At 40.1% G+C, this 12,971-nt stretch overlaps 1 protein-coding gene across 1 annotated transcript; it reads left to right on the forward strand.

The window, feature by feature from the left end:
• The first annotated feature begins 10,470 nt into the window (after window positions 1-10,470).
• Window positions 10,471-11,322, forward strand: LOC138890168 (uncharacterized). The gene is made up of 3 exons (XM_070173532.1): window positions 10,471-10,546; window positions 10,664-10,944; window positions 11,128-11,322. The coding sequence occupies exons 1-3, from the start codon at window positions 10,471-10,473 to the stop codon at window positions 11,320-11,322; spliced, it is 552 nt and encodes a 183-aa protein (XP_070029633.1).
• The last annotated feature ends 1,649 nt before the right edge of the window (window positions 11,323-12,971 follow it).

Consider the following 12,971-nt stretch of genomic DNA (forward strand, 5'->3'; position numbering starts at 1 on the left):
ATCTGCATTCTACATAAGGCTACCTTTCTGCCTTCTGAGGTTAAGCTCTACCTCCATCCTGCATTTTTCTGCATTTTGCATAAGGCTACCTTTCTGCCTTCCGAGGTTAAGCTCTACCTCCATCTGCATTCTGCATAAGGCTACCTTTCTGCCTTCCGAGGTTAAGCTCTACCTCCATCTGCATTCTGCATAAGGCTACCTTTCTGCCTTCTGAGGTTAAGCTCTACCTCCATCTGCATTCTGCATAAGGCTACCTTTATGCCTTCCGAGGTTAAGATCTACCTCCATCTGCATTTCTCTGCATTGCATAAGGCTACCTTTCTGCCTTCCGAGGTTAAGCTCTACCTCCATCTGCATCGCATAAGGCTACCTTTCTGCCTTTCGAGACTAAGCTCTGTCTCCATCTGCATTTTGCATAAGGCTACCTTTCTGCCTTCCGAGACTAAGCATTGCCTCCATCCTGCATTTTTCTGCATTTTGCATAAGGCTACCTTTCTGCCTTCTGAGGTTAAGCTCTACCTCCATCTGTGTTTCCCGCATTGCACAAGCCTACCTTTATGCCTTCCGAGACTAAGCTCTGTCTCCATCATGCATGGCTGAAATATCGCCACTTTATATTTTTGCACGGCTGAAATATCGCCCCTTTATTTTCTTGCATCGGCTGAAAGATCTCCACCTTCTCTTTCTTGCATCGGCTGAAATATCGCCACCTTTTATTTACGTCTTGCATCGGCTGAAAGATCTCCACCTTCTGCATTTCATGGGCCGAATGATCGCCAAATTGTCCAAAGGCGTCATTGTTCGGAGGCACCATTTTCATAGCCCGAGAACACTATGCTATGGCCTGAGGACCCCATTTTATCTTTTGCATATCATTATTCAAAGGCATCATGGTTCAGAGGCACCATTCTCATAGCCCAAGAACATCATTTCATAGCCTGCGAATCCTTTACCATACGCCTCAGAGCCCAGGACGTCATGGTTCGAGGACGTCATCCTAACCGACCGAGGACAGCATTCATGGTCCAATGGGAATTTGCATCACGTTTAAATTTACGCACAATATGTGCTCGTATTGCTTACTTACAGGTGAACCGGCTAGCAACGGCCGTCTCATCAGGAGTGATCCCACTCCGGTTCCCGCAACCTATCAATTTTTCAGAAATCCTCTCTCAATCTAAACATCGCGTTCGTCCGTTTCAAATCTCCATCGGCATATTCCGTCAATGGTTCCGGAACTACATATGACCTGATTCCTGTAAGACCAGGGATATGTAGGCGGCTCAAAAACCAGAGCTCAGTCAAAACTCCTTTCAAATCGCCACTTCTGGTCAAAATTGGCCATCTTATCTTTACCCGACAACTCTTTCATCCTTCCCGGGTAAAGAGGGGCAGCTGTTGATACCCAATTTTTCCCTATATTTTTTTATACTCAAAATACTTTCAAAATAGCATGTGTATGCATATATAAGCATGCCCAAGTATTTTGGTATTTTCCACAAATTTTTAAAGATTTTCAAAATCAATTTATTATTTATTTTAATAGTACAAAATCCAATAATTATTTTCGAAATTATTATTTTGGTGAATAATTTATTTACATCCTCATAGTTACACCAAAATATAATTAACGTGGTTTTTGCATATTTTTACAAATTTATTTGATATTTTAAAGCTAAATTATATAAAATTGCAATTACGGCCTATATTACGATTAATAGCATTTTGTAACCATAAAATCATTTATAGCATTTTAGATTAATGTTTATATATTATTAATTAGCTCAGTGCTTTTAATTTGTTTTTAAAAGCATTTTACTATTTTTTATAAATAAAAAGGGGTAAAACTGGCTATTTAACATGTAGCCTCAGTTCATTTCAATTATAGCCCCATTACATTTCAACTTTAGCCTAAAAGTGACCCAATTTCAAACTCAAATTCGGACGACCCAATTCTTATTTTTACCCGACCCCTTAACCCGTTTTCAAACCCGTCCGGATTTTCTTTTAAATCCTGGTCGTTGATCATTTTGATCAACGACCCTGATTCACCCTTTCCTTTTCTAATCCCCTAACCCCTCTAACCCTAACCCCATTTGCAAAATGACTCCGCCTCTGAATCCCAAAACTCTCTCAGACTCTCTCAAGGCTCTTCGGAACCCTAGCCTCCTCCCACATTGTTCCACCGTGTTTTCACCGGAGTCCATGGCTTCTCAGGCCATGGACAGCCCATGCTCACCTCCTCCGGCTCTTGCATCCTGATGCTAGAAGGTTCGAGGCCAGACCTCGAAGGTCTTCACTCAGACCTTCACCGATTCAAAGATTTCGACCATCTCCGGCCTTGCTCCGGCATACCATGGTGTTTTGAGCCTGATTCTGACCTCTCCGACTCAGATCGGTGACCTTTTCAAAGCTTTTTCTAGGGTTCTTTTCAAACCCTAACCCGTCGAGGTTTTCCCCAATTTTTCTTTTAGATCTGTTGTGTATCTATGCTCTACTTGAGTGTTCAAACGATTTCCCTAACTTTTCTTTCAAAAATTACTTTCCGAAGCCTCTTTTACCATCTAGTGTTTTCTGAAAATGCGTAAGTGTTTATCTGACTTTCTTCTCCTTTTCTTTTGTATGTATTTTCCTCTACTGTGTTCTTATGTTTTCCTTCTACCACGTATGTTCATATACCGTGCTTTCTATATTCCGTTCTTGTATGTTCTGCTATTGTGTTTTCTACACTACGTCGTGGTATGTTTTTCTACTATGTTCTACTATTTTCTTCTACCATGTTCTGGTATGTTTCACCTACTGTATTCTTCTGTCGTGTTCTAAAATGCTATTACTATTTTTCCTTCTACTGAACTTTGTTTAAGCCTCTTCTAAAAGGATCTTCTTAAGCATGCTTCCTTCTACTGTTCTTATCAGTTTTTTCTCATCATGCTTCGAATTAGTTTCTTTACTCTGTTGCTTTGAACTCTTCTATTGCATTTACATGCTATTCATGAGTTCTGTTGATGCGAGAAGCATGTTAGAAGTTTCAGTTCTTTTCAGAAACCTCTTAACATGTTTCGATTCAACTGTTGGCCCTCTCATCTTTGCTTTATGGTTTGCCCGAACTGGGGTTCTTATTTCAAAACCCCCAACTCTTTTAGATCAATTTCGAAGTTTCATAAGATTCTGACCTTTTGATAAACTCTTCTAAACTCTGTTACTGGATTTTCCACTGATTTTACGATGGCATGACAATTTTTCTTTCATACTTAACGTGTCTGTATGCTCTTTATATGTGATGAACCTTTCTGTAAAAGGGCTTTCCAACTTGTGATTGATTTAGAATCCCTTTTAATAGGTCTAATTGATTGCTACTGATTTTCCTTAAGTTAAAATCTTTCCTCTCTTTCTGACTTGGTTCATTGGTAATGTCGAATCCCTGATTCCTTGATTTACTGTGTTCTTGCCTTATTTGGGCTAACCGTATATTTTAAAATTTTCTTTCCTTAGTTAAACCCCTATGTATTTGCCCCTAATTTCCTACTTTACACAAGATGTTTACTTGATTCTCTTTCCTTAACTGATTGTTGTCCATTACCGTTTGAGTTTGAACTCCTTAATTAAAGGAAGTTCTTATGTTGATTGATTATAATTGATACATAGTTCCATAATTACTATGATTCTTCCCTTACTCTCTACCTATTTTCCAAGCTATAAATACCCGACTCTTTTTCTTTTCACATTAACGGAATAAACTTCAGAGCTTCACTTAATTCTCACAACCCCTTCTAAAACTTTCTGCACTTTGGCTTTCTCAAGACTTCTGCTTTCATTTATTTTTCCTGAAACTGGTATGTCCTAGTTTTGATTCTAGCATCAACCCCAATGTGTTTACTTACAAGTTTTTATGTCTATTCCTACTTTACTGCTCTGTAGAATTCAACTTCTATGATAGTATGCTTATGTCTTGCTATCTGTTACTGCAATGAATCCCATTCCCCATACCCCTTTATGTGCTTGAGCTGTGGTTTAAGACATGGCAATACACAAAGTTATTGTCCATGGATTAAAACTAGATCCTTTGGATCCTAGACTCTTTCAATTTCCCATACCCCATTCCCTTAGGTATGTTGAGTTGAGGTATAGCCTGGCAGCATCCAAGTTGTTTTCCAGGGCTAAACCTGACCTTCAATAGGTCCTAACTCTCTAATTTTTAGCTGACAGGCTGGTCAGGGGTGTGCCAGCACTCCTAATTGCTTGGCATGACCACCAGCCTGCCTTGGAATTCCCTAATTCCCCTCTATTGCACCTACACCTATTCCTAGAACCTTAAGTTCTGCCCCTCTCTTTTGAGCCTTGCTTTGGGACCTTGAGTTCCCTCTGAACTTGGACATTTGAGGGCTGGCCCTTCCACACTGCACTATAATCTAATTCTGCAATATATTTGGGGTGTAAGCACTGCCTGGAGTTCCTAAAACTCCTTGGATCTCTGAAACACCCCGGATGAGAGAAGGCTTTGGAATCTAATCTTTGGAAGTTGGTTTATTTCATATTTCAGACCTGGGGTGTGAATTAGGCTCTCCTTGGTTGGAATCTTTAATTTCTGATATATTTTTCTTATTCATTCTGGTCTGTAATAATCTTGTAATAAACATTTGGGATCAGCTAGTGGAAAAGTGTAGGGGACTATGCATGCAAGGGGTAGATACCATGTTCATAGGGAATTACCATACTTCCGAAATTCTACACTCATGTAGATACCATGTTCATAGGGATTACCATTTTTCTAAAGTTCTGCATTTTATAAATCACTGAAAATCTGCATTCTCATATAGATACCATGTTTATAGGATTTTCTGCATTCTCATATAAATACTATGTCTATAGGGTTTTCTGCATATTCATAACAGATGCCATGCCTGTAAGCCGATTCTAAAATTCTGCATCTTCATATAGACACCATGCCTATAAAACTTTCTGCATTCTGCATCCGTCATTAGGCAAACCTATTATAGGATTTAAATACCTAATCAATTGCATGTAGACAACCTTCCAATAGTATTCCTGCATAAGCAATAACAGTGCTCAAATTAGTAACACCTAGAAAGCATGTCTATAGGAGCTGTTAACTGAACCTGAATCGTCAACTCGATTATAAGCCTAAAATCAGTAGCAATAATGTTTAACGCTTGCAGATCTTATGTCCCTGTAATTGACAATTCTTTTTCTGCAATCAGTTTACTTCTTTATTTCTGAAACTAATAAATATCATGCCTATTGGTTCTGTTTAATGCCTAGGCAAGCCTTAGGGTAAAATTTTATAATTGCATCAGTTTTGATAATTACAACCAGCAGGCAGGCCTAATTCGGACTTCTTATCTGAAAATATGTGATAAATTAGCCATCCTTCCTACGTTAAGTTTAATACAGACCAAACCAGTATTTGTAATTCATGCTAGATAATCTGCTGCTTTGAATGAGGAGGTCGACTTGAGCCTTAATTGCTATTTGTTTCCCTTTTAACTGCTCTTTGTTATTGCTTATCGCCTAGATTTTTATCCTTTTGAAAACTCTGCAAAAGCTCCAACTCCCTCCCCTTTAGGATTAGTAGTCCCATATGCCTTCGGGACTGATAGGATTGGGACGGGTAATAGCATGCAATAAGTAACGATACCATTTCACGCTTTAACACCTTAACGGGGTGGGAAGGGTAGATATGGATATGATGACCGATGCGCTAATATCACGTGCGACCCCTCTTTTGAGGAGTGATTGCTGGGTATTGCATTGAAGTGATCCATATTAATTATAAACTTAGGACCCCCTCCCTTTACTTGCTTTCATCTCTTCTTGTAAAACTATTCAAATCTTTTTTTCATAAATTTCTGCCCTCTCTACTTACCTTCGAAAGTTTTCAACCTAATTGCAATGTTGTATGCAAGTCCTTATTTGAGTCTTGATTGCTTACTTGTAAAGTTAAAATTGTAACATGGACGGGAACCACACTAGTGGATCTTGAGGGGTGCCTAACACCTTCCTCTCGAGATAATTTTTAGCCCTTACCCGAACTCTGGTTTTCCAACTCAAACTCTTCTAAAAAAAGTGTCCTAATGCACTATAATCATTAGGTGGCGAATCTTCAACTTCTAAACCCAATTCTCGAAAGGGAATAGAGTTGTCCTCCCAATGTCGTATACCCAATTTCTGACCCCACGGTTAGAGAAAAAGGGAGCGTCGACACCCGGCATATGTGTTCAGTGTCTTGCCATCAAATTTGATCTTCTTATGCCGTACCTTAGTCACATAGGTGCCCTTTTTGATGTGGGCAACATTGGCATAAATTTCTTTGACTAAGTGTTCATTGGCCTCCGGCATCTTGTGAGTGAAGAATTTTCACCCTACTCTTTCATCAAATTGCCTCTTCACATTTTGATTATGGGGTAGGAGATCTCTTTCTATGAATTGCCTCTCGAGGGTGAGCGAACTTTGTGGCCACCATTCCCAGAATTTGTGGTAGGATTTTTCACTGACAAATCAAAGCTGCCACACCTCCGATTTTCTTGACCTTTCCAAACCCCTAACAATAGTATCACCCCCTCTCCCATCATCCGGGAACTCGATATCATCAACATCAATAGGGGTAGGTGCAGAAGGTGAGGCCGGAGTTATAGCAGGTAGGGAAGATGATCTCGAAGCCTCACTACCTTCCTCCAAGCCATCAAATGTCTCGGAAGAGGAGGTTGTTTCATCTCTTAACTGGTAATTCTCCTGGAAATCTGTGGGGACATGAGTGGGAACATCCTTCTAAAGCTTCTCGGGAAGGGATGTATTCACTCGTATCTGAGTGGTCCGCTGTTCGCATCTTCCCAATGGATTTTTGTACTGCGAGTGGTAACTTGGTCCTTCCTTTTCCCCTTCCTCGGGAGGATTCTACCCTCCCTTTAGGTTTATCACTTCCACCTCTGGATCGGACCATTATCTGCACATATAATTAGTGAAAGCTCATTAGAATAGGGTGCAATGTATCATTAAAGAAATGCAGCTAAAATGCAATAGTGGTTCCCAACACACTGCACTGCGAACCGCGGAAAAATGGACGCGACCATGGAAAGGCCATCGCAGTCCACGTAAAAAGAAGCGCGACCGCGGAAGAGTTGGGATAATACTACCAAGTCTCTGAAGATGGACTTCTGCGGACAGCGAAATAATGGTCACGACCGCGAAATATCGAATGCGGACCATATAAAAGAGAATACGACCGTGAAAGCTATTTGCACACTTTCTGAAGTTCATTAATGCGGACCGCATAATTATGAATGCGGTCGCATAAAGCCAACCGTGGACCGCGAAAAAATCACCGTGTCCGCGAATTTGCAAGCAATTCAGTCCTCACAAAAGCATGAACACGGACAACAAAATTTGGACTGTTGTCCGTGAAAATCAAACCAGACGGGCACTAATGAGATCTTAGACCTAGGTTTTCACTGAGTGCAAAAATCTAAGCAATTACTAGGCATAGTGAACAACCCTATCCCCAATTAGGCATGCAAAACAAGTACCCACATGAATATTTAGCATTAATTAAGCATGATTATGATTCTAGCATATATAAACCCTAATTAAAAAGAAAAAGTAAAACTAACTGAAAGAAAAGAAAGAAATAAAATTAACACAAAAATTTAAATATACCAGTTATGTGATTTTTGGTAGAAATAAACTCTTGCTTAATGATACGATATTGATGTTCAAAGTAAAAGAGGGTGAAAAATTTGCTCTGAGAGTTCGAGGGTCGAAAAAGGATAACAGTTCTCAAGATGTTCTATTTATACCAATAAAATGGGGACCGACAACTAACTTGAACGGGGCCACAAAATTCAACTGCGGTCCACGTTCTTTTACTTGATGAAGAGCCTTTTCAGAACATGTCCGCTGAGAGCGGAAAAAGGGGCGCGACCACATAAGATCAATGCGGACCGCGAAATAATGATCGTGGACACGAATACAACTTCAGAGAGTTGATATACTGGACTTTTCAAGTCCGCGTCCACTGAGAGCGGAAAAAAAGGGCACGACCTCAAAAGATCAATGCGGACCGCGAAATAATGACCGCGGACGCGAATGCAACTTCAGAGAGCTCATGTTCTGGACTTTTCAAGTCCGTGTCCACTGACAAATTGTGCCCCCATGAAAAGCTCTCGCTGACCGCGATATTATGAGCGCGGTCAGCGTAATTCCCCATACTTAGGCGAATTTTTCCAACAACAGTCCTGCACAGCACAAATAATGCCTACACAAACTTTACAACTACTTAGTCCAAAACAAAGCCTAAACTAAAAATAAAATCAAAAAGAAAGAAAAACACATGGGTTGCCTCCCAAGAAGAGCCTGACTTAATGTTGCGGCACGACGCATGTTACCATCATTTACTTGAAATGGGTCAATGCCACTACGTGGCTATCATCAAACTTGCCAAGATAGTGCTTCACTCGATGCCCATTAACTCTGAAGATTTTACCATTTTTGTTTTTCAAATCAAGAGCACCAAACGGAATTACATGCACCACTTTAAAAGGGCCACTCCATTTTGACTTAAGCTTTCCCGGAAACTGTAAGGCCCCGAAAATTTTTTGCTAAGTAATTTAGGATTTCGAGGTGTCATGTAGGCTAATTATAATATTTTAATTTCTATTAATATGATGAATAACAATTGGATATGATAATAAGTGTATGAGGCATATTATAAGTGATTTGGAGTCTAAGGAGAGGCCTAAGTCTAAGCCAAGTTGGAAAATTTCATAATGGACTAAAGTTGTGAATGAGTATGCACAAGACCTCACGTTGGACAATTATATATCCAGTTATATAAGGTTGTGTGTGATGAAAAACCTATCAAATTAAAGCTCTTTGAGTCTAGTTTCCGATGAATCAAACCGTTTGTCATTTGGAGGTGTATACAGAAAGTTATGGCCATTTTACTGGGCATGTGTCATATGCGCGCCCAGGTGCGCGGCGGAAGCGAGGCCGCGCATATTGAGGAGTATTCTACCTCGTGAGCATGGCCTTAGCGCGGTCATTAGCGTGGGCGCGCTAGTAGCAGACCTCTAAATACCCCAAGACCGGGTATGGAGAGTCTCTAAGTCATTTTTTGAGCTAGGGGTTGCTCTATCAAGGGGAATCAGTCCCATACTTCCCTCCTATGACCCAAGGTAATATTTTTGGAGTATTTTGAGTTTAGTACTACTCCTAAACACCTATATTAACAAGGATTGATCTTAAAAATCCATAGATTCCCATTCAAATCCCTAAATTGATCAAGAATACTACAAGTGGGGATTCTCAAGATTCTTACTACAAGAGGTATGTCTATCACCTCTAACTACTCTATGGTAAGTATTTATGTGTGATATATACGTTAGAACTCATGGGATGGTGATTGGAAGCCATAGGTGCCTAACCTAGGTTGTGTTTGTATTGTAGAGATTGTGAGATGGGTTATTGAGGTATGATTCTTGGGTGTAATAGTATTATGTATACATGCATGTATAAATTAGGTTTGTGGGAAGATTGTTGAACATAAATAAGTAAAGATTGGGTTGGAAAATGAAGAAAACCTTGTAAAACGAGATTTGAAATCAAGATGCTCAACTAGTGTTTGATAAAATGCTCAAATGAGCTGAAACAATGAAGACCTTCCTAATTTGTGTTCAATTTTGTTATGTCACAAGTAGATTGGGATTGCTAGAATTTCCGGAACATCGTAGTAACTTAAAGAAAGCTTAAACAAGGTATGTATGGCTAAAACCCCGTATTTTAGAAATCGAGCTTCATCGATGTTTGTGTGAATATGGTAAGATTAAAGTTGAATTGTTGCATCGATCCATTGTTAGCACAACTGCAGACTCTAATGAAGGAGGGGTAACTGTGCGGAATAGGGCTGAATCATCGCTCGTGGCAGAAGTGAAATAGAAGCAATTCAACGATCCATTGTTAGCACAACTGAAAGAGGGGATTCATAAACACAAGACCACAACTTTTTCCCTTGGCATGGATGATGGTACCCTACGGTGCCAAGGCCGCCTATGTGTTCCGGTATTGACAGTCTTCGGGGAAGGATCATGGCAGAAGTTCAAACTTCCAGGTACTCCGTGCACCCAGGTTCTACGAAAATGTATCATGATCTCAGGGAAGTTTATTGGTGGAATGACATGAAAAAGGATGTGGCGGACTTTGTGGCTAGATGTCCGAACTGTCAGCAAGTGAAGGCCGAACATCAAAGACCTGGTGGATTGGCTCAAAGCATAGAAATTCCAATGTGGAAATGGGAGATGATGGATTTTGTGGTAGGGTTGCCGCGCACTCCGCGCAAGTTCGACTCAAATTGGGTAATCATGGATCGACTCACAAAATCAGCGCACTTCTTGCCAGTTAAATCTACCGACACAGCGGAACAGTATGCTCAGTTGTATACCAAAGAAATAGTCAGGGTACATGGCACTCCCATCTCAATCATTTCAGATCGAGGGGCTCAGTTCACAGTCAACTTTTGGAAGAAATTTCAAGCAAGGTTTGGGTACGCAGGTAAATCTTAGAATAAATTTTCATCCTCAAACCGACGGGCAAGAAGAGCGGACTATTCAGACGCTTGAGGACATGTTGCGTGCTTATATTCTTGATTTCAAAGGTAGCTGGGATGATCATTTGTCACTTATAGAGTTTGCTTATAACAACAGCTTTCATGCTAGTATTCTGATGACACCATTTGAAACATTCTATGGTAGGAGATGTAGATCTCCCATTGGGCGGTTCGAGGTTGGAGAAGCTAAATTGATAGGGCCAGACCTTGTGCATCAACCTATGGAGAGGGTTAAGATTATTAAGGAGCGGTTAAAAACTGGTCAGAACCGTCAAAAGTCCTATTCAAATGTTTGTCGAAGAGATTTGGAATTTAAGGAAGACGATTGGGTATTCTTGAAGGTTTCCCCTATGAAGGGTATCATGCGGTTTGGAAAGAAGGGAAAATTGAGTCTGAGGTATGTCGGACCGTACAAAATCATTCAGAGGATTGGTCAGGTGGCATACAAGCTTGAGCTGCCACCCGAGATGTCATTGGTACACTCAGTCTTCCATGTGTCTATGTTGAAGCAGGTAGTGGGAGATCCATCCACCATTGTGCCACTTGAGTCTATTGAGGTTAATCAAGAATTATCGTACGAAGAAATTCCAGTTGTCATCCTTGATAGGCAAGTCCGAAAGTTGAGAAATAAAGAGATTGCCTCCGTGAAAGTGTTATGGCGAAACCAGCAAATGAGGAAGCCACTTGGGAAGCTGAGGAAGAAATGAAGAAGAAGTACCCCCACTTGTTTGGATAGCAATGTAATTAAGTATTTGTGTCCCATGAAGATGTTGAAAGCTTACCTTCTATGAATTATGTATCACATGGTTAGTTGATGATAATAGTGTTTCTTTTCTAGAAATGCATTGCTTATGGGGCCACGGTTGGCATCATTTTATATTATGTTGCATCTTTGGATTATGTATATGTTGATAGGATGCGTTTCTGGGGTTCTCTGACAGGTGGATAGGCCCAGTTACAAGGGAAACTCTGCCGAAATTTCTGAAAAATTTGGGAGTTAGTCAAAATTTGGGAGTTAAAGATGTGTGAGAAAACGGTTAGGTTATGATTTTGGGGGACAGACTCTACTCCTCATTCGAGGACGAATGATCCTAGGGGCGGAGAATGTAAGGCCCCGGAAAATTTTTGCTAAGTAATTTAGGATTTCGAGGTGCCATGTAGGCTAATTATAATATTTTATGTGATATTAACATGATGGATATCAATTGGATATGATAATAAGTGTATGAGGCATATTATAAGTGATTTGGAGTCTAAGGAGAGGCCTAAGTCTAAGCCAAGTTGGAAAATTTCATAATAGACTAAAGTTGTGAATGAGTATGCACAAGACCTCACTTTAGACAATCATATATCCAGTTATATAAGGTTTTGTGTGATACACAACATAAACAATTAAAGCTCTTTGACTCTAGTTTCCGACGCATCAAACCGTTCGTCATTTGGAGGTGTATACAGAAAGTTATGACCATTTTACTGGGCATGTGTCATATACGCGCCCAGGTGCGCGGCGGAAGCGCGACCGCGCATATTGAGGAGTATTCTGCCTCGTTAGCGCAGCCTTAGCGCGGTCATTAGCGCGGGCGCGCTAGTAGCAGACCTCTAAATACCCCAAGACCGGGTATGGAGAGTCTCTAAGTCATTTTTTGAGCTAGGGGTTGCTCTATCAAGGGGAATCCGTCCCATACTTCCCTCCTATGATCCAAGGTAATATTTTTGGAGTATTTTGAGTTAATTACTACTCCTAAACACCTATATTAACAAGGATTGATCTTAAAAATCCATAGATTCCCATTTAAATCCCTAAATTGATCAAGAACACTACAAGTGGGGATTCTCAAGATTCTTACTAGAAGAGGTATGTCTATCACCTCTAACTACTCTATGGTGATTATTTATGTATGATATATACGTTAGAACTCATGGGATGGTGAATGGAAGCCATAGGTGCCTAACCTAGGTTGTGTTGGTGTTATAGAGATTGTGAGATGGGTTATTGAGGTATGATTCTTGGGTGTAATAGTATTATGTATACATGCATGTACAAATTAGGTTTGTGGGAAGATTGTTGAACATAAATAAGTAAAGATTGGGTTGGGGAATGAAGAAAACCTTGTAAAAGGAGATTTGAAATCAAGATGCTCAACTAGTATTTGATAAAATGCTCAAATGAGATGAAACAATGAATACCTTCCTAATTTGTGTTTAATTTTGTTATGTCATAAGTAGATTGAGATTGCTAAAATTTCCGGAATGTCGTAGTAACTTAAGGAAAGCTTAAACAAGGTATGTATGGCTAAAACCCCGTGTTTTAGAAATCGAGCTTCATCGATGTTTGTGTGAATATGGTAAGATTAAA

The sequence above is a fragment of the Nicotiana sylvestris genome, chromosome 4 (genome assembly GCF_000393655.2).
Source record: "Nicotiana sylvestris chromosome 4, ASM39365v2, whole genome shotgun sequence".
Taxonomy (NCBI): Eukaryota; Viridiplantae; Streptophyta; class Magnoliopsida; order Solanales; family Solanaceae; genus Nicotiana; species Nicotiana sylvestris.

Excerpts from the sequence above, each read along its gene's own strand:
- LOC138890168 (XM_070173532.1), top strand. The coding sequence starts at position 10,471 with ATGGCACTCCCATCTCAATCATTTCAGATCGAGGGGCTCAGTTCACAG. Across the intron at positions 10,547-10,663 it reads TGGAAGAAATTTCAAGCAAG|GTAGCTGGGATGATCATTTG; the intron begins GTTTGGGTACGC and ends TTGATTTCAAAG. Across the intron at positions 10,945-11,127 it reads AATTTAAGGAAGACGATTGG|GTAGTGGGAGATCCATCCAC; the intron begins GTATTCTTGAAG and ends ATGTTGAAGCAG.